At 39.4% G+C, this 21009-nt stretch overlaps 3 protein-coding genes across 8 annotated transcripts; 2 read left to right on the top strand and 1 right to left on the bottom strand.

Annotated features, from left to right (window-relative positions):
- Nucleotides 1-3538: 3538 nt before the first annotated feature.
- On the top strand, nt 3539-6785 carry alkbh6 (alkB homolog 6). Its single transcript, XM_061247588.1, has 6 exons — nt 3539-4059; nt 4539-4607; nt 4846-4906; nt 5202-5353; nt 5582-5680; nt 6031-6785. Exons 1-6 carry the CDS (start codon nt 4003-4005, stop codon nt 6298-6300), a joined length of 708 nt encoding a protein of 235 aa, XP_061103572.1. The 5' UTR covers nt 3539-4002; the 3' UTR covers nt 6301-6785.
- Nucleotides 6786-8424: 1639 nt separating this feature from the next.
- LOC133132243 (myb-related transcription factor, partner of profilin-like) lies at nt 8425-13587 on the top strand. Of its 2 annotated transcripts, none has more exons than XM_061247569.1 (5): nt 8425-8560; nt 9678-9843; nt 10819-11496; nt 12122-12184; nt 12445-13587. In XM_061247569.1, exons 2-5 carry the CDS (start codon nt 9720-9722, stop codon nt 12882-12884), a joined length of 1305 nt encoding a protein of 434 aa, XP_061103553.1. In that variant the 5' UTR covers nt 8425-8560; nt 9678-9719; the 3' UTR covers nt 12885-13587. The 2 variants fall into 2 exon arrangements, with proteins under 2 accessions (XP_061103553.1, XP_061103554.1); XM_061247570.1 differs by lacking the exon at nt 8425-8560 and adding an exon at nt 8604-8631.
- A 1231-nt stretch (nt 13588-14818) lies between these two features.
- Nucleotides 14819-20709, bottom strand: adad2 (adenosine deaminase domain containing 2). 5 transcript variants are annotated; one of them, XM_061247562.1, is made up of 10 exons: nt 20566-20657; nt 19762-19822; nt 19139-19533; nt 17946-18074; nt 17340-17490; nt 16780-16947; nt 16283-16497; nt 15854-16088; nt 15470-15602; nt 14820-15195 (listed from the first exon to the last, which is right to left on the bottom strand). In XM_061247562.1, exons 3-10 carry the CDS (start codon nt 19527-19529, stop codon nt 15085-15087), a joined length of 1533 nt encoding a protein of 510 aa, XP_061103546.1. In that variant the 5' UTR covers nt 19530-19533; nt 19762-19822; nt 20566-20657; the 3' UTR covers nt 14820-15084. The 5 variants fall into 5 exon arrangements, with proteins under 5 accessions (XP_061103549.1, XP_061103548.1, XP_061103546.1 ...); XM_061247563.1 differs by lacking the exon at nt 20566-20657 and adding an exon at nt 20376-20535; XM_061247565.1 differs by lacking the exon at nt 19762-19822 and having other exon boundaries at nt 14819-15195; nt 16283-16479; nt 20566-20709.
- Between the last annotated feature and the right edge of the window lie 300 nt (nt 20710-21009).

The following is a 21009-nucleotide window of genomic DNA, read 5'->3' as shown; positions in this document are numbered from 1 at the left end:
TGTTTACATTGATAATAATAATACCAGAGCCAATTTCCAGAGTCTTGTCTAACTAAACAAACCTGCGGTATTCTAATCAAACATAGTTCTGCATTCTGTTTAACAATGGCTTCATAATGACTACTATTAAGTTATTTGTAAATAGTCTAAAGGGTTTGTGAAGATCAATATTTCATGTTAATATTGACATGCATGTGCAAAGTTTAGGCAGCAAGGAACAATGACAAAAACAATGAAGAGAGACACCAGTAACACATTAACTGTATTTTAAGCTTGATTAATAAACAGCAGTCAAGCAACAACAGTAGTGATTCAGAACCACATTTTTTTTAAAATTAAAAATCTAGAATTTCGGAGTAAAGAGAAAAATCAAGAAAAAAAAAGTTTTGTCCCAAACAATATTTAGGGGACTATGGCTACTGTAAGCAAACAACATACAAATCCCATTCTCATCTGGTTTGGAACCAAACCATCTGGTAATGAAATGACAGACATTTTTGGATGCATGTGGATTACTTGGATACACATTTCACAAATCAATTTTTTGATTAATTGTAAACTTTATTTTTCTGCATAAACATACATTTTTGCATCAATGGCATTCCTCAAAAAGAAAAAAAATCTTCCAAAGATAATTGACTTCAATACAATGATTAAAAAAACTAAAACAGTTCTTATGGCAGATAGTCACTTGGTGCCAATTGTCTTTTATTATTCTTCACTTAATGGCATTAAGTTTTTACAAAAAAGGTTAACAAACAAAACTATAAAATTTTTGTAGTTAATTCCATCATTTAATATGGCCTGTACCACAGGTTCAGGTTGTTTCATCGGCTCATTTTGGGCCCAGCTTCTGTCCGAAGTCTTTGATAGCATCTGTGGCTTTGTCCGCAGCTGATCCTATGGTGGTTTGCATTTGTCTGTTGGCTTCATCCGTAGCTGCAAAAAGTGATCCAGACAGTGCGAGAGTGATTAGTGTTCCGAACATGCTTGCTTTGCATATCGTTAAGTGGGGGATACAAAAGGTAAGCAAGAAATCTGCCGATTGGCACAATTCCTCAGCTTGTCAATGTCATTATGTTGTACATATTGTTTAAAAATCTAATTATTTGTACAGGTGAGAAGAGGAGGAAGTCATCTACAGTGTAACCTTGCGAGAATAATATCCGTCTCATCATTTTTATTCTTAGTACAAATGCATAACAGCTGTTAAATTAATGGAATGAGCAGATTTGTGTACAGTAATTACCACAATTGGTGATCAAATCATTTCTTGTTTTTACATATCTTTTTTGGGGGGATCAAAATTTCTTGTGCATGAAGCACAATGCAATTCTGCATTTCCCTTATGTCATTACTGTATGTTGTTGCAACAAAGTTAGCAAAACGTATTTGAAACTAAATTGCCATTATTATCTCACTTATTCTGCTGAAGAGAAAAGGAAACATACATAATTACATTCTTTCAAATGGAGTGTTTTATTTTTTGGCAGAGTAATAATACATTTATTTATATAGCGCCTTTCTCAAACCCATGGACACTTTTCAGAGTGGAGGATAAAAATGGGTATTTGAACTGCATTGGAATAGGAATGATTCCATGCTATGGTTTTTCCATCAGTGCAACTGGGTTGTTCCCACTTTTGATATGTTGACAACAGGTTGCTCTTTGTGTGTTTTAAGTAGCTATGTCATTTAAATCTATTTAACCCATGATTTTCTGACAATAAGAGAAGGCTATAGACGTACCTAATTTGCTAGTTTCTTTGGAAGATTCAGCCAGCTGTTGGACTGCATCTTGAGCTGCTTGGACTACCAGAAAGGGGAGGGGGTGGAAGACAGAGAAAAATATTTTATAATATGCAATACCAGTTAATGGCTAAATTGTAACAGTTTGCCAAGTTTGCAGAGAATGGTGCAAAAAAACAAGAAAAATACATCCAGTGAGCAGCAGTTCTGTGGGCAGATATCTACAGCAGCAGAAGATACGTAAAGAAGTCTAATAAATACCTAATAAAGTGCTCACTGAGTGTATATTTCTCATGGCATGATTGAATAGATTTGGCTTGTAGTATATGCACATAACAAGGGATGATAAAGTGAAGGTTTCTTACCGGTAGAATCTGTCACACCTTTGGCAGCTGACTGAGTAGAGCCTTTGAGCCCCTCGAAAGATTTTTTGACTGAAGCCATGGCTGTTCCACAACCCCTCTGCAGCTCTGTTCAGGCATCAGGAATGCGCTGTCCGTAATGCCCCTTTAATACCCTCTGCCTGAGGCAGCACGGCCCAGCCAACACAAGCCAAGCTGATTACATATGCAAAACTATCAAAGGACCCAGATTACTGAGGCATTTCAGATATTAGCTGGCCTGGTGCTGAGCCACAGTGTGTGTGCAAACGACAGCACTTTTTAAACCCCTTATCAGTTTTGCAGGGCTAGACATCCTGTTGTGGTGGTGTTTAACTTTTCTCTTTTTTAGTGACTACTAGTGTGGAGAGAGCAGAGATCAGTTTAGGATTGGATGGTACTTTCTCTTAAATCTGTTGGTTTTGCTTGAGTTCAGATAATGTATGTCTTGCTTGATACTGATTTTAAATGCCAAATTTTATCCTTTTTATTGCACAAATTCAAATTTACTTTTGGTATAATTTAAAGATACATTTTCTCACAAAACATGTAAACAATACATGTAAAATGATAATGAATTAAATATAAGCCTGTATTAGTCATAAAATTTAAACCCAGCATCGTACCCTATAACTGTGTACACAACATCAGTTCCAACAAGAATTCAATAAACGTTTGTGAATGAGGCCTAATGGGTATACAATATGCAAATTATATTAGCTTTTTGATTAAATCCATTATTTCTACACTACCAATGATTTTAAAAGTTAGAAGCATTTTCTTATATTCCTGACATAATCTCATCCATGAATAAATTATGGTTTCCACAAATATAGCACTGTACTCATTTGCTTCATCGCATTCACATCTTCCTATTGTCCACATATCATAAGTCAAGTGAACAAGTTTTTTCTAACTGATCTTCATGCACAATTTGACCAGGCCCTATTTTCATTCCGATGTAACTAGTGATAAACTTCACTAAAAAAGACATAAATTCAGGACAAATTCTCCTCCTAATTTAATTCACTGTAATTCGATGTTTGACCGTTTTTGTTAGTTTGGGTTCAATTTCTGCCTCCTACTCTTGGGATTAATCTAGTAAATGAATGGCATCCAGCCTATCACATGATAAGATCATATTCCATATTTTTCATAATCTATGTCAGGTTCAGTGATCCTGCCGTGGGTCCTGTCTGTCTATGGTCCTGTCCACAGAACTGTGGCAAAGCTTCTGCACAGTTTCTGACCGCCACAGACAAAGAGTGTAACGCTTCAGAATAGTCTATAGACTGTACAAAAGAATAATACAGCGGTGCACAAATGTATCCAATAGCATTCCAGGACGCATGCGCATTGGTATAAATTTGGACACGTGACTAAACTAATCTGAAATACTTCCTGGTCTGCCATTGCTAGTTCAGTGTTCTGCTGGAAATCGCAATTATATTGGGTTTAAACCAGATATCCGCTGTAGTGCTCTAATGTGATATATTGGTTTATAGGCCAGTAACAATGTATTAACAGACAAGTAAATTATGTAAATCAGTGGCTAGTCACAGAACTTGGATTTAGTCAGGTCAGAGTGGTGAGCACGGTGAAGTGATGTATGCAAGCTTAATCGCGGTGCGATGTCTTTTCGACTAGAGTCATGCTTACGTGTAAATATAAATTTAAGTATGCCTATTACATTTTAAATTAGCAAGTGAAGTAGCTACTTACCTGGTGTGATTGAAATGGTTAGTAAATCATCAGGTGATTATTCATTTAGGAAACTCACTGCAAATAATATTTAGTCAGTTCCAGTATAAATGGTCTGGAAATCTACTTTCACGGATTCAGAGCGTCCAGTCTCCGTAATATCCTAGCCCATATGGAAGGACCTGCGTGTCAAATTTTGAAAGGACTTGAACATAATGTCGTTAAAGATGTGAGATTTTTACTGTTCATACTTTGTTTATTGAAGCTGCAATGTAATTGTGTAGTTACAGAAATGTATACAGGTCTGGGGATCTTGAGGTAACCTTGTCCAATGAGTTTTGTTTCTTCAAGATGTCCTTTTATATTTTTCTGGGTTGCCTCAGAGCGCAGTGGATTAGCTTGTTTAACAGCTCTTGTAGGGTTAATAGGAAAATACACATTTTTATTTCTATATTTAATATATATCATTTTAATAGCTAAACTCAGAAGCAAACTATAGAGACTGTAGTTGTCTCAACTCAAGCTCTTTTCTTACTGATATGCTGATTTACTACTTCCATGAATGTGGAAACTTGGTGGCAGACTGCATAAAATATATTGAATTTAAAAAGACTTGATATTCAGGTTTGATAGTAAATACAATATTTTTAAGAGGTTTATCTGGAATAACAAGATGTTGATTTTGGCCCCTTCTTTTTTTTCATGAAGGCTCCACCTTCTGTTTATTATTTTCCGGATTACATAACAGAGGCGGAAGAGGCATATCTTTTGCAACAGGTAAGGTTATCATTGATATGAATGATAGCGACAACACACGTTAAAAAGCTTCTTTTTTTTCGATTTCGATTTCGATTTCCTATTCCATGAGTGCAGTGGTTTCCAGTGTGGGAAAACTGGTCAGATGAACACACGGTTGTGATTGGCCATTCAGAAATGGGATCATCTTTTGGAAAAGGAAGCTTAAATATTCAGCTTTTTGTCTTAACATTCATGTCTTAACCTTTTACTATTCAAGGTATACAAGGCCCCAAAGACCAAATGGACTCAACTGAAAGGCAGGCGGCTCCAGAACTGGGGTACTGTACTATGTCAAAACATGCTTGTTTTTGTTGTTTTTGTTTTTATTTTGCCATTATGTTGTCCGTATTCTGTTCTACTAGGACTATGTGTGTCCTCAGATGATGAAACGTGCACCCCTTCAATTCTGAACTTTTATTTACACGCATATTGTGTAAAATGCATGAAACTTGGTGAGGTCTTGAGTAGTGTGAAGTGTCTGGTCCATTTTGACAGACCAGATTAATCTTTGTATGAAATCTCTGAGTTGTTCAGGAATACATTTAAACTTCAGTATATTTTGTTATGTTATAGGTGGGCTACCCCATCCAAAAGGTATGCTTGCAGAGAAGTTGCCTGAATGGCTACAGAAGTATGCTGAGAAAATCTCTGCCCTTGGCGTATTTGCTGGAAAAACTGCCAATCATGTCCTAGTGAATGAATATAATCCAGGACAGGGTATAATGGTATACAGTTATTTTTTTCCCCTTTGGTTTCATTAGAAAGCTTGTTTGTATAATTAAATATAAATAAAATACAAGTGCATACAAGATTGGTATGTAAAATAGATCCCACAATTTCTATAATGTTGTTGCAGCATTGTGATCAGTATGTGTTTAGAATGTACTGTCACAATATTGCAATTCACACTGCCATTTTCATCCATATGCTTGATTTGCTAAATGAATCTTCAGCCACACGAGGATGGGCCACTCTACTACCCCACAGTTTCCACAATCAGCCTTGGGTCTCACGCTGTCCTCGACTTCTATCATCCCATCGACAGCACCCAGGTCAGCATGGGGAAGTTGGTTTACCCCGAAGAACTAAATGTTGCTTGTCAAGGGCAATTATAAATGGTTACTTTATTGAGAGCTTTAACAGAGTATTTATTTATTTATTTTAAATGAGAACAAGAGTTGCGCCTGTTCATTGTTTCATCCTGATCTGCTTTTGGCTGCATCTGCTCACAGTCAGTTTGAGCACTGTCTTTCCTTTTTTTCTTTCCTTTTTTGGGCCCTTGAGCAAGACCCTTAACCCTGCATTGCTCCAGGGGGGATTCTCCCCTGCTTAGTCTAATCGACTGTATGTTGCTTTGGATAAATGTTAAATAGCATGTAATGCAATGTCTTTGTTTCCCCAGACGGATGCCCTACAAACTGAACAAAGCCGTTACCTTGTCTCCCTGCTGGTGCAGCCACGGAGCTTGCTGGTCCTCCAGAATGAAATGTATGAGCACTTTCTGCACGGCATCCAGGGAGTTTCCCAGGACACTCTAACAGACAGGGTGGCCAACCTGTCTGCCGCTTGTGCTCGTGCTGGAGACTGCCTGACCCGGGACACCCGGGTGTCCCTCACTATACGCCATGTCCCCAAAATTCTTAGAGCCAGCTTACTGCTGGGGAAGAAGTGATGGGATGACTAAGCAAGAGAAAAGGGAACCTGTTGAGAATTCTGGCCAGAATATCTTGGCCTTCTTCAGTTCTGTATGCCTGCAGCATCCTTTTATAATTGTCCTTCCATCAGACTTTGCAACAATTTATTTCAGGCCAAACACCCACAGATTATGGTTCCTCTAAATCATTGTGGAACCTTTGTACCACAAATATTGATGGTTCATCCACAGTAACAACTACCTTGTCATAATGTTAAATGGTTAATTCTATCAGGAATATAACCACAGAAAAAGACAAGTAGATGGTTTGGTTTGGTCATGGTTTTTGCAGGAAGGAGCACTTACCTATATACTATACATACTGTTCCTGCTCATTGGTTCTGCATATAATATTTATAAGCAGACATTCATTATGCTGTTCGTTTGTTTAACTTGACAGCTAACAGAAACACTTTTTTTTTTTCACCAGTTGTTAATAAAGTCTGATTTAATTATTTTTCAAACAGTATTTGTTAGCCTCTTTCATCACTACTGTGTCCATCACCAATTGAGGAGAGTTCATACAAGCACACATTATTTGCCATATGTGTTGCCAGCCTACAATTCTATCCACTTCACGTTCCACCAGCTGTATGAAATCACTTCATCAGAATCTGTCATGCACAGCTGGCTGAGGCAGAATATAGGTGCTCAATTGACCTGCTCAAGTTGTTGGAGTATGATAACAATCTTGCAAACTGACCCTGCCTTCTTGAGGGATAGAACAGCCAATTATGCACAGGCATTCTCTGGATTCAGTACAAGACTGCGGGTTTGCGTGCACACTCCAACCTGTGTCTCAGCGGGATGAGCTGCAATCTCAATAGCCTCAATCTGTTCTTAATAAATAATAAAAAGTGGAGATTGCTATAAATATTTTTAGAATCAGCAGATGCCTCTGTAATTTAAGACTGAATCTTGAATGTTTAATTAAAGGGATAGTGTCCCCTAAGTGGCACTTAAATATGCCAGTACATTACAGTGTATTTAAAAAGCCATAGCATTCATGGCAAAAGGTGGTGTTGTACAATAATTAAATAGTAACAATGGTAGAAATATAGTAGGAGCTGATCCTGTCAGTACCTGATGTGGGTCTTCATCATTAGGAGAAAAATGTAAGCCTGGTTAGCCTGATTCAAAATTAAATGTTTCTTCAAAAATGTCCATTTATGTCATCTAATTGTATGCCTGGTGTTGAAAGAAAGGCATTTTGTGGTGGCTTGGAATTCCCTCATTCTTTTTCTCAACACTGATAATGCAATTCAGTGTAAATTGAAGTGAACCTATTACTTTTCATTCAGGGATATTGAGTAAGCACCAAGCAGATTTCGATTTGACCTAATCAAGCTTCTGCAAAATGTTGTTACATTTCAATTCATTTACATCCAAATAATTTACGTAGAAATAATGAAAAAGGTTCAAAGAGGATTCGCAAAGGTTAATAAATTAATTGGTACAGAATCAAATTTTGCATCTCTAAGATTACCAGAAGATAATATCGGTTTGTAACATCTTTCATTTCAAACGGGTATTTTGGGCAGGGACAAGTTGTAGCAGAAGGATTTGTTTGCTGTTCACAATACATCAGAGTGAACGTGTAGTAGCTACTTTACCCGCCAATTTCTAGCACTGTGGCCTCACAGCAAGGAGGTCCTGGGTTCAAATCCCTGTTGGGCGGGGCCTCTCTGTGCGGAGTTTGCATGTTCTCCCCGTGTCTGCGTGGGTTTAGTCCGGGTACTCCGGTTTCCTCCCACAGTCCAAAGACATGCAGGTTAGGCTGATTGGAGAGTCTAAATTGCCCCTAGGTGTGCGTGAATGATGTGTGTGCCCTGCGATAGACTGGCGACCTGTCCAGGGTGTATTCCTGCCTTTCGCCCAATGTATGCTGGGATAGGCTCCCCCCCCCCCTGCGACCGTGTTCAGGATAAGCGAGTTAAGATAATGGATGGATGGATGGATGGAAATTCCATGAAAGCATGTTTAGGCTATTAAACGCAATCATCAATTACACTCCATCGTAGTAGGTGGCGGTATGCACCTCTAAGTTGTGATACAGCGCTCAAAATCCACCGAAGAAGAATTCTACTCGTTTTTGGGTGTCAGTATCTGTCTAATAATAAAACTGTTGTCACTGAATTTTGAACAATGAATTTGATATTTAGGCGTCTGTGCAGACTTAGACACTCCGATTTTATGAAGTTTGAGGATTTATGTGCGTATGCATTCCCGCGTTAATAAGGTAATGCAATAACTGCTCCTGTGTGCATTTAAATGTGTATAGTATCAGGCACGACTGTCACTGTTCCACAGGTAAGGGCTGTTCGCTTTCGGAACAATGTGCAAGGAAGCCAGCTAGCTTTTCCTGATTACGACATAAATTAAGACGGAAGAATTAACCACCTATCAAATGGCATTCTTGAGCAGAACGAGCAAAAGGCAGCGTGATATTTTTGAAATTATATAATTTTATTAAGCATAAAGATGTAGGCTATGTCCGTTTCATTTCAGTAGCTAGATTACTACGACTTGAACGTCAAGTAGAGTGCCTTGGGCGGACTACAATGGTGCTATACTGTAAACATAGCTTACAAGAAGCCTAAGCATGGCTACAAAGCTAGGTAGTGTTCACTGTAACAAAGAATTCAGGAGGATTAGCTGCATGCGCTAAAATTATTAGCTAGGTACGATAACTATCAACTAATATTATTATTTATTACTAAGTAACACACACACACACAAACCGAGCAACACGATATTAGCCATTAATAACTTATAACTTTACTATATTTGTTGGCGTTTGACATTGTTATTTTGTGCTTTGTGGATTGAAGTACTGTAATGGCTCCAAATGGCTCCATGTAAATTGCCACCTGTATGGGCGCTTTAGCAAAACTGCCATGTGCCTATGTATTGTCAGGCAAAGTGCTGATAAACCCGAAAGTATAAAGGTTTCTCATTATTATTCAATAGCAACATAATTTTTTTTGTTTGTTATTGGTGAATATGATCTGATTTACAACAAAGTCAATGTGTACATCATGCATACTAACAGTATAACATGCATTATAATTATGTTAAGTTGACTGAAGCTATCCGAGCATCTACCATGGTTGATATGAGACGGGTGGATAATCTTACACTTCTTTTCATTGAATTTTTTATTGAGTTCAAGACTTCTGTATGAACCAGGAATACAAAGAAATATTATGAAGCTATTATAGTAATGTTAAAAGTCCACTTTTATATTGCATCTGAGATTCCATTCATTTAACTTGTCTCCTGGGGTTATTTTTGTTCATACATAAACTCACAATGTATAGATAAATAATGAGTGCTTGTTTATTCGGCATCTACAGGCAGGTCAGCAGTGAGGAAATATAGAGAGCAACGAACACAAGATGTCCGATTCCTCCTACAGCCACAATAGTGGCATACGCTTCAAGAAGAGGAAGGCACGCTTCACGTTCAGTGAGGTCCACATCCTGCTGGATGAAGTGAGGAAGAACCGTCACATTGTTGTTGGCAAGTGCTCTGCATCCCCTCCATATTTTATTTGGGCTATTATATGTGGGCAACATTGGCTCATTGGCAAAATGCTCCTGACGAGCTGGTTGGTGCCTTGCATGGCAGCCAATCACAGTTGGTGTGTGAATGGGTGAATGGGAAGCATCAATTGTGCTTTGGATAAAGGCGCCATTTAAATTCCAACCATTTACTATTTACCATATGTTGTACACAAATACTATATATTGTTTTCAGTGCTTTTTCTCCCCAGAATGGAATGCCCAATCCTATTTAGTTGTGCTCATTGCTGGCAGTTGCCAGTTTAATTGCCCTGGCTGTGTCGAAGTGTCCCCAAGCAACTAGCTGGTTGGTGCCTTGCATGGCAGTCAGTCACCGTTAGTGTGTGAGTGTGTGTCTGTATGTGTATGTGTGAGAATGGGCGAATGACACATCAGTTGTAACACGCTTTGGATAAAAGTGCTATATAAATGCCCATTTACCATTTAAATCCTCCTCACTTTTGTTCTTAATAAAAGTTAATGCGCAGACCTTTGTGTGTACTCTGAGTTCATCAGAAGATGAATGCCAAATTCAATGCATGTGCCTGTTCATGTTGATTTGGAACATCCAACTTCAGGGTCATGTGCACACATCAGCCATTCATCACTGATGTGCAAACATATCCAAACATGTGCAAACATATCCTTGGTTGTTTGCACCAAGGATATGTACTCTCTCCCAAAGGCATGATTACCCAAGTAATTGAGGTAATAGTGAAGGGGAAGGGGAAAAGCAAATATTTCTAAATATTTTTAACATTTCAACAAAAGAAAATGTCACAAAGCTCAAGGGGGTAAACCTTTCTATAGGCACTGCATCAAATTCATCACCATTTACAACAGTTGCTTTGTCCATTCTTTCCCTTAATATTGTTTTCTAATATCACTTTGCCTAGGCGGTTTCTGAGTCGATGTGTTTCTGTGGTTCCCATAGGCAAGTTCAACCGAGGTGTACCAACAACGGTAAAGAAGCGCACATGGGCAAAGATCACAGCCTGCGTCAACGAGATTGGGGAATGCCAACGTGAGGTCATTGAGGTCATCAAAAAGTGGTCTGATATGAAGTGTGACACTAAACGTAAGGTAGCTGCTATTCGTGCTGGGGCAGTCCCTTATAAAGGCACAAACTCTTACCTCTCCCGAGAACTATCACCCATTGAGAACATTGTTCACCAAATCCTAGAACTTGATGGCAAACGTGGCAGACTGCCTACAACTGCAGCACCTGACATGGACATCTACTCAGGAACAGGTCTTAGAACAGAGGAAGGAGACGAAGAAGAGGAAGAGGACGATATCATGCTAGGGATACCCTCTTCGTATATTGACAACTCGAATGATGGCGATACAGATGTCCCCACAATATCACTTCCTCCCCACCCCCTTGGAATGCCTGTGCCCTTGTCTGTACCTATGTCTGTGCCATCATCAGTGTCTGTACCTTTGTCCCTACCCATGTCTGTACTTACAACATCAGTGCCTTTACCCATATCTGTGCCCACCTCTGTGTCTGTGCCTATGTCCATACCACTGTCTGTACCCATGCCCGCTGTCTCATCAGTGCATGAAGAGGATCATGCTATACTCTCTCCAGTGTACTGCGCCAGATCTCGTGAGTCCCTCTTCTAAGTTTCATTGTACTCCGACATCTGTTACAATTGGATGTATACGAAAGTGTTAGGAAATGGCAGCATATACACATATACAGGAAGGCCTGTTAGATTAGTAGGATCCCTTAGTGGATGAAAGCTTGAAAAGTAGGTACAATGTTTGAATTTTTATCAATGGCTTGCCGAGAATATTTGGTTTTAAACGCATTTTACAGATTAAATGTGTTAGGAAATGCTTGTTTTTATAACTGCTTGATTAAGAGTGTTTTCCATTGTGGGGGTGCCATGCTCGATCTCAGAGGGTTAAAATAGATCACTAAACTATCACTTTTAAACTATCAGAGATAGTTTAAAAACATAAATAACCAGGATTTCTTAATCCCAATGTAATTGTTGTACAGTAAATGGGCTTTAACATCCAAAATATCAGTATTGTCTTTGTTTCTTTCTTTACATTTAAATGAGGTGAAATTCATGCTTTAGCTTTTGTTTTTTCTCTTCTATTTTATAAGCACAGCCACATTTCCGAGTGGGCTGTCTAATGATTTTGGATATATATGTATTTTATGTCTTGAGCCACATTCTATAGATGTCAAATTAATATCAGTTTGTAAATTACCTTTTTAGGGGAGTATTTGGGAGACACTTCCCATCCTCATTTTGAGGTGCAGTATGAAATATGTTCTGAAGGTAAGTTGAATTATATTAAATTACAACTTATTTTAATTTTTACTTTTATTGAATAGAATCTCATTTTTTAACAAGCAATAATTTTATTGTCAAATGTCAAAATGATTGGCTCCTTTGCTTCTTTGTGCACCTTCCTTTTGCAAAGATAAAACTGCACTAATTTTTTACATGCTTCTATGCTTACATGTACACGTGTAAGTTCTTGTAAATGTTTCTGCTAGCATAGAGGATTTGCCAAAATGAATATGTGTGTTCCTCAGACCAGGAGCTGCAGCAGATAGACTCTGATGAGGAGTGCCAGGAGAAAGCTCTGCCACCACCTAACCCCGCAGAAGATGAGCATTTCCTGTCCAGTCTACAGCATGTCACCACTCCAGCCTCCAGCCACCCCATGTCATCCCCATCTCCATCCTATGGGCCCCAGAAGCTCTCACAGCCAGGCCTGAGTACTCGAGACAAAATAGCCCACACCACGACGCTCAGCATTCAGGAACAGCACAACACCAACGTTCTGCTGGAGACGGTGTCTCGTTCCCTGGAGCTGCTTTCTGAGTCTGTGCAGCAGCTGGCCGAGATCCAGCAGGAGTTTGTGCAGGACTCTCTGCAGCTACAGAGGGAGACGGTGCACATCCTGCGTGACTTCGCCAGTGGAGCCCTTGCTCTCATGCACGACAAGCTCAACGGGCGGCCTGCTCTGTAATGACCGCCAATGCGGCCCTAAGTCATTTGTGATGCCAGGAGGCAGAACAGATAAACATTTAAATCGGATCAGAGAAACGGTTTACATACATCAGTTTAACACTGGCCAGCTTGTGTTCCTCATTATGGATGGCAGTTGGTGATGACACTGGTGTGATGACTCAGTTCTTAAAAAAGGGAAGCCTATTACTAGAGTGCTCAGCTCTTGGTTGAATATTCCTGTTTTCCTGTTGCCTTGATTCCAATCAAAGGCCATAACATGTTCATAATACTGTATATTTTGTAATATATTTTCTGAAGCAAAGGCCGAAACAGAGGGCAATAGTGTCGACAATCATTTCTTTGCTGAAGATTTATCCACAGCCCTTTCATGAGAGCAGGCATTAACAAGAATTCCAGAAAAATGAAGATGCAGATTTATCTGGGACATTTGCGGTCCATATAATGATTTATATTACAACTATGCTGTATTAATAGTACCTTGGTTCAATATGTTGTTTAACAGGTCGTGCGAATTTCACAGACTGATTAACCAGCAATCTTTTCCGAAAGTTTGATTCAGTTCTAGTTCCAGGATATTAAAAAAGCTAAAATCATATTCTGTAAAAAAAATGCAATACTTGCAGAGATGGTGCTAGTCTCGGTTTCCCTGTTTGGATATATGTGGGTTTGCCATAGGAGAAAACATGGAACAAAGTGATTCATGTAGATGTACTGTGTGTTCTGTTATATATATTTTTTATTTTAAAAATATCACCTGCTCCAAAATTATGCCGACGGTTCAATAAGTAATAGTTTTCTAATATTGCTACAGCTACCATCCCTCACACCAACTCTACCCATTCCAGGACATATATATACTGTATATTTTTCCGTATCTGTGCAGGCTGTTTTGTGTATCCTCTAGGTGAGACTCAAAAGTATTTTATCTAACTGGCACAATTTTTCACTAAGCAGCCACACAAATAAGCCATGGAAGGACTATTTGGTCAAAATGTTTACAAATTTGTATGTCCCACGTATTAGGTCGTGTACCTATTAAACCGTCTTCAATTTTTGGATTTGAATGAAGAAATTGATAATTTTTTGCGGTTTGTCTTGTTAGGGAAAAATGCCCTTTTTAACATTTCACAGGTGATCATCGTCTGATGAAACAGATCCCTGTAAAAACAGCGATAGCTATACTTGAGTTTAACCTTCAGATTTATTTGCAAAGAAATAAAGTGAGAAAGCTTACCGGCTTTCTGATTTGAATCAGACATAGTAAAACTCTTATACACACTTTTCCAGAAGGGGGGGCTTTACTAAAACAAAAAGACATGAAGCTGGCCACAAACATTTATCAGTATTTTGACTTCTGAATACCCCTTGTTAACCTTGCTGTAAGACCGGAATGTGCTAGCTACCCCCTTCTAGGAGAAGCAGAGCTAGCTACCCTAGGAGAAGCAGAGACATTAAGGTCAAAGGCTGTCTGTCTGCTGGGAGAGACAGAGAAAAACTCCTAGTAAGCACTTAATTCAGAAAGTGGTCTAATAGTAGTAAGGATTAAAAATAAAAGGTTATGAAGGCAATTTCATTTGTGATCATTTTAATGTGAAATTAACAAGTTGCGATGCATGACAATTCACCCTGCCTGAAGCATAAGTACATAAAAAAGTAGTGTTACTACTACTAGTTGCCTGAGTGAAGGATACATTAAATGTAAAGTATGTAATAATGAGCAAGTAACCAGCTACCGGAAACAAATGCAGAAAAAAAGAATATTGGCTGTAAAAAGTATATGCACTTTGTAGAAAGTGTTGGATAAATGAGTAAAATTATGTTTGGGGGAAAAAAATACGAATACTGGTTCCAACTGGATAATGACAAAGAACCGATATGCCTGCAAGGAACATGAGACTGCGACAAAAAACAATAGGAGTCATTTCAAACCTTGGCAACTTTTATTTTCCCACCTTGACACTTTGGGCCTCAAAAATAGTTTTCCAACTCAAAAATAAGTTTAATAAAAACAATACTATTGCACATAGAAACCAAGAACCAAACCAGTACAGCCATTCTGGAAACTAAAACTGCTAAAAGCTTACTGAATTTGAAACGGAAGTAATGTAGCCTTATTAGTCATTTACATGAAAACAAACGTATGAAGAAGCCAAAAATGACTTCTGAACTTAAGGCAAAGATCTGTTTTTGCTTCCCCATCAATGGCCGAAGCTGTCCACCAGCTGCTTGGAGTTCCAGGGCCCTGCGTTGTTTGTCATGAACTGCTCATTGACCAAGGTTTTGGCAGTCTGGTAGAGGTGGGAGGACATCTAAAATAAAACAAAAGCAGAGCCCACCGTTTCAACTCCAGATGCTGAAACAAAGAAAGCATCTGGCAAACCCTTTTGGCATTGGCATGCTGTAACCTAGGCAGGCAAGAATACAGTGAAAGAATATTTTTCCCCCTTCCTGATTTCCTCTATTAATATTTGTCACACTGAATGGTTTCAGATCTAGGGGAAAGGGAAATGGAAAAAAAAAAAACACATTTTAACTATTGCTTAATTTATTTAATGTCACCTGAATGTAGTAAAAACTGCACACCTTTGCATCACGGTAGGTGGCCAGACTGAGCAGGTCTTGATGGTTCCCCAACTTGGCGATTTCTCGAAAGATGCTGAAGAAAGCCCTTTTGCACAGTCTGCTGGAAAAACCCGGGCCACTTATGAAGGGGGACCTACCAAAGAAATGGTAACAGAACCATAAAGATGAATACACCAGAAGGTGAAGTACCATGTTAGGGTATTCACCAATATGTACAGCCAGGGATCCAATAACATTACACCCCTATGGCCATTGCCATTTAGGCCTTAATGACTTAAATAACATAAAAAATTGTATTGGCCGCCCTCATAACCACCTTAAAACCAGGACATGACATTGAATTGAAAAGAAATGCAGTTAACGTACTGTATGTAGCTTGCTTACCCCTCCGTAGTGTGGCCATTGGTAGTATCCAGTATTTCAATGCTGGTGTCACCCAGGCACCAGTTCAGGCTGATGTCCTTGCAGTGGTTTGAGCAGACCACTGGCCCAACATTCCCCCCACTGAAGAGGAATATCTTCTGGTGTCTGAATGGATCAGTCAGCTGGTTCTGCCACCCCTCACCCAGCCTTTTGTTGATGGTATCTGACACTTTCTCTGAGTAGTGGCTGGAGCTTCCTGAAAAGTGGAAGAGTGGGAGATCAATCCATTTTTATTTTTGGATAGCAGCAGTCACAAAGGGATTTGGATTGGATTATAAGGCAGAGGTGCAGGATGACAGGTAAAAAAAAAAATCTATATATATATATATGTATATATTATTCTGACTCTGTTTTTGCTGCCAAATAATATAAACGATGTCCGTGCCTTACCGAGGATGACACTGGTGATGTAGAGCGGCTGAATGAAGTGGCTCAGGAGAGCACCCTGCAGCCCAGTCACTGCCCAGCGGGTCAGCTTGTCGCTGTCCGACATGCAGCATATGCGGGCCCCCCAGGTGCTGGGGTGCAGGAACACGGCGGGGATGAGGGAGCCCTTGGCATGGCACTGCAGCTTCAGGGTGGTGTAGCTGCTGAGGGACAACTTCCTAAGGACACAACAAGGTTTCTCCCACGTGACCTCACTATAACAATGTACTCAATATGCAATATATAAACATTAACAATAATAAATACTTAAATAATGATCTAATATGAAAATATAGAAAAATTACTGAACCGTACTGGCATTTGCACTAGATACAGCTCAGTATATTTGAAAACTTAAAATACTGGCTTACTTACGTTATGATGCACTGTGCAGCCCCCTTAGGGGTTTGCACTAGATACAGCTCAGTATATTTGAAAACTTAAAATACTGGCTTACTTACGTTACGATGCACTGTGCAGCCCCCTTAGGGGTTTGGTTGGTATAGAGGTGCAGATAGATTTTTGGCTTCAGTTGAAGTAGGTGGCTATCAGATGTGCTTTCATAAATGGACCTCTCTTTGCAACTGGGGTCATCGCTGAAGAACAGGAGCAGTTGCTTGAACAAAAACCTAAATCAAAACAGCAGTGATCACACACTTTTGCTTCTATACCCCATTCTCTGTAGGAAGCTTTCCATTTGTGGTCTGTGCAAACTTTGGATATTATTAATTAAGTCCACTAGGAAAAACACCAAGTTTGGTCCATGCTCGAGTTTGAACTACTTTTAAAAAAAAGACCATCTTAAATTCAAAATGGCCATCACATTAAAAGGTTTCCATTCTAAGCTACAAATAAGAACATTTTTGTAAAGATTTGACAGGGATATAAAAAAAAACCAGACCTGAACTATGGAAATGTAGCTAAATCTGGGGAAAATGGCACGACCATACAAAATGGAAACGGAATGATCCCAGTACCACCGCACAGACCCGATTGTAAAGGTGATGAAAAAGGCACGTACCTCCGCAGGGCTCGGCGGGCAATGGCAATGGCATGGCAGTCGTGCACCACATGCCCACTGAAGCAGATCCATCCACTGCAGCTGGACTGGCCTGTTCCCAGGGCAACCACCTCATACTGCTCACAGACCTGCCCTTCTGTGTCGGTCACTTCTGAGAATATTACACAAACAAAAGTGCAAATTGTATATCAATCATTAGGCCACGAAAACTAACCGTTTGGTAGATAATTAATAATTAAACAACGCAAATGCTAACAAGCCAACTTGGCATTGTGAAATGGTAAGGTTTTTTATGTATTTTGCGATATAGCACAATGAGCACAATATAAATATGGGACTTTCATTCTTCATTACATGTATAGCTATTTCTGAAATAATGTGGCTTGCCTTGTCTGTAACACACCTCTGTAGTCCTGCACGAAATATCTAATTATTCTGAATAAACCACATGACTGAGCAACAGAAGCAAAAATTGAACTTACAAAGGACATTCTTATATGCATGCTCCTGGTCGCAGCACTGTTGAAAATACAATTTGACATCCAAAACTGAGAGCAAAAGCATAAATAGTTTATTATCTATATATGATTTATCTGGAGGTCTCACCTCTCTCCAGCACAAAGGCAGCAAAGGAGCTTTTGCAGCTGTGGAACTCTGGGCACTCCTGGAGTAAACGGTCAAAACGCTCGCTGCAAACGGCAGCTGTCCTGTGTTTGTGCCAGTCTGTGTACCTCGCTGGGTGATAAGAACAAGTGGTTCAGTGCATAAAAACTGCTCAGCTTCAAGAAACATATCACTCAGCAAGAACCATATCAAAATCAGTGGAGAGCATGACCTTTAGCTGAAGGAAAACACTCACCAGTGCTTTTAAATAGTTAAAGATTATGCTTGTAATATCGCAAATTAATTCACTTATTTTTGTTGGAGGATTAGCATTCATAATTAAACGTTATAGTCAGAGAGGTGTCTAGTTGCAGGGTCATATCTATGGTTTTGGCCATTTCTGAAATCGTGAAGTAACCTCTCCATTGCGCATTGTAAATTAATGTTTATTACAGGATGGTAGTGGTTGTTCTCCAGATATTAGGCTGACCCTTGTGTGTTACCAGGGAAAGTCCCTCTCATTCTAGCCAAGCAGCAAGCCAGCATTATACCAAGTTTGTGGTCACTCGAATAAATAAATTGTATTATACAGTGGTCAAAGTAATCTTTGTATGTAAACTGCAGCTATACTGTTGAGGTAAAATCAATCATTCAATTGAGTACCTACAGTGCCCTGCAGAATTATTGGCACCCTCTACCAAAATGAGCAAAGGGTGCACTGTGAGGCACTGTAGGAAATGAGATGGGAGCCAAAATTGCGACAGCAAAGCATACACCGCTTAGTTATCTTATTGTTGATGTTCTGAAATATTCAAATGTTCTATTCAAACAATTGCCATCAATGCCAGAGGAAGCTAGCATATGAATTTAGACCATTTGACTTGAACTACCTGCCACAGGTGTGCAGTCAGTCTTTACATGTACATACATTTCAAGTATCGAGTATTCACCCAGACCAAGGGATGGTATGGGGAAAATCAATTCCTTTCGAAATCCAATTAAAAAGGGCTTCTGCTGAAGCAAATATGTCAGCTTTAATAATTTCCACTACATGTTCTCCTATACTTTACATTTGACCATGCCAGTTTAATTCTGAGACTGATGTTGATTCAGATACCAACAAAATTTACAAGACGACAGCCTTTCGTTATCAAGATGAATCACCACTCTTCTTAGTTAAAATGAACAAACCACACCGCCAGTTCTGTTACTCCTCTTGGGGCTGCTTTCCAACTTCTCCGGTCTTCTGTTGACGATTTCCCCATGAGAACGGGTATCCAGGGGGTCAAGAGAGCACCCATCGCACGGGTCCTCATCCTCAGAGTTATCTGCGAGCATGTCCACCTCGTGACAACTGTCCTTCAGTAGCATGCGTGGCTCCTCACTGGCCAGCTCCAGGTCTGGAGTGACTAGGGAATCATCGAACGTGCGCCTTTCAAAGTTCGACATGTCACCTGACGTTTGCCGGGACGAACGACCTCTATCAGTCCCCGAGATAACTTCTCGCTCAGAAGGGAATCGCATCATCAGACAAGCTGCCATTCGCGGCAGCCGTTTGCTCTCCATATTCCTTTCTCGATCCCCCATTATGCTGAAGCAAAAACAAGGGAATGAGAAACATAATGTCTGAGGAAGGAGCTCACACATCAATATTAGCCACCAACGACATGTGTCCTGTATATATATGGTGATTTCCATACAACGATGAAACAAGTTTAAAAAACCAAAAATACATCATCAAAGCAGCTTAAAAAATAATTATGAGTGAGAAAACTGCCGTGGATAAATGGATATGGCATATTGATACAGCAATGCTTACCCAGTGCATGCACGGGGGGGACGGTTGTTGTCAACTGCAGCTTGTTGTATAATTGATGCACCTATGAATTGACTGGCTTTATCTTTGTATTGTAGCCATAGCTCGCTTTAGAACATGCAATTGTTTTCATCATTTCTATTTTTTAAACTATGTTCGCTCGTTACACCAAACAATGGGCTGACGAATTTACTTGGTACGATAAACGATTTGGCAATGTTACCAAATAACATTAAAGTTTTGTTCCAGCTCTACTGGAATACACATTGGCAAGCCAAGCATTCACACCACAGCAAACACGCACTGCATAGAACGTTCGACCAAACCCAGTATTCCAGTCCCCTCAGAGTTATAAAAAGATTCTGGACGTTGGACAAAATGGTTAAACAATGGAATGGAATTGTGTTAAAACAATAAAATCGATCGTCTTGATAATCCGTAACATACACCTCAACTTTTCAACTGCTGTCTAGCGTTCGCAAGCTAGTTTTAGCTAACAAACTTGCAATACATTTAACGTTAATACGTTTGGAGTTAATTTTGAACTAAGTGTGAGACCGTTTATAACGCAAGCGAGGAACACACAAAGTAATTATCGAACTGAACAGACAACTAACTTTGTATTGCAGCGTCTAGTTTTCTTTTATTCGCTGATGCTGCAGGCCTTAAGTTGAATGTCCCACGTGAGTCAGAGGCATAAACTATGTGAGCTTTAAACGCAGGAAATGAATCTGCAAAAGTTAGCCGACTAGGTAACTAAATGCTACAGTCAAAGGAATGTGAATATCTCGCTTGACAGAGCCTTACCTTACACTTAAACCTTACGTGAGGGTTGAAGAAAGTTCCCGCTTCAAACATGCACCATACCAGTATGGTCATGCGCCATACTCTCTATGGAAACATATTCCTGCCAAATTAAAAGGTCAAATGCGTATTGCAGCTCGCTTTATTTGCCATTTTTTGTTTTCTTTTTTATTGTTGTTAAATTCAATTTGCCACTTCTTGGTTTGAATGCACATTATGTATTATTTATTATATGGGATTTAATGTATGGCAGAGTTAGTTGCAGGATAAATCAATGTCAAGTGGACTATTAACTTTTAACTAAATCTTGCCAATCAAAAAAGCAGGTAAAATTCGTAGTCCTGTCTAAATTAGAGCACACCATTTTGATGAGTTAATTAAGCTGGGCTGGAACACTTAATTCTTTCGGTGAATGGGTCTATTTAAAGGAACCTATGAGAATATTTT

The sequence above is a fragment of the Conger conger genome, chromosome 7 (genome assembly GCF_963514075.1).
Source record: "Conger conger chromosome 7, fConCon1.1, whole genome shotgun sequence".
Classification (NCBI taxonomy): Eukaryota; Metazoa; Chordata; class Actinopteri; order Anguilliformes; family Congridae; genus Conger; species Conger conger.
Note: the sequence above shows the minus strand (reverse complement) of the source record. Positions and strands in the feature narration are given on the sequence as shown.

Excerpts from the sequence above, each read along its gene's own strand:
- alkbh6 (XM_061247588.1), top strand. The coding sequence starts at position 4,003 with ATGGAAGGACCTGCGTGTCAAATTTTGAAAGGACTTGAACATAATGTC. Across the intron at positions 5,354-5,581 it reads ATCCAGGACAGGGTATAATG|CCACACGAGGATGGGCCACT; the intron begins GTATACAGTTAT and ends ATGAATCTTCAG. Across the intron at positions 5,681-6,030 it reads ATCCCATCGACAGCACCCAG|ACGGATGCCCTACAAACTGA; the intron begins GTCAGCATGGGG and ends TTGTTTCCCCAG.
- adad2 (XM_061247560.1), bottom strand. The coding sequence starts at position 19,529 with ATGGGGGATCGAGAAAGGAATATGGAGAGCAAACGGCTGCCGCGAATG. Across the intron at positions 16,498-16,779 it reads GCTGCACAGTGCATCGTAAC|GAAGTTGTCCCTCAGCAGCT; the intron begins GTAAGTAAGCCA and ends TTGTGTCCTTAG. Across the intron at positions 16,089-16,282 it reads CATCACCAGTGTCATCCTCG|GAAGCTCCAGCCACTACTCA; the intron begins GTAAGGCACGGA and ends TCCACTTTTCAG.
- LOC133132243 (XM_061247569.1), top strand. The coding sequence starts at position 9,720 with ATGTCCGATTCCTCCTACAGCCACAATAGTGGCATACGCTTCAAGAAG. Across the intron at positions 11,497-12,121 it reads AGTGTACTGCGCCAGATCTC|GGGAGTATTTGGGAGACACT; the intron begins GTGAGTCCCTCT and ends TTACCTTTTTAG. Across the intron at positions 12,185-12,444 it reads GTATGAAATATGTTCTGAAG|ACCAGGAGCTGCAGCAGATA; the intron begins GTAAGTTGAATT and ends TGTGTTCCTCAG.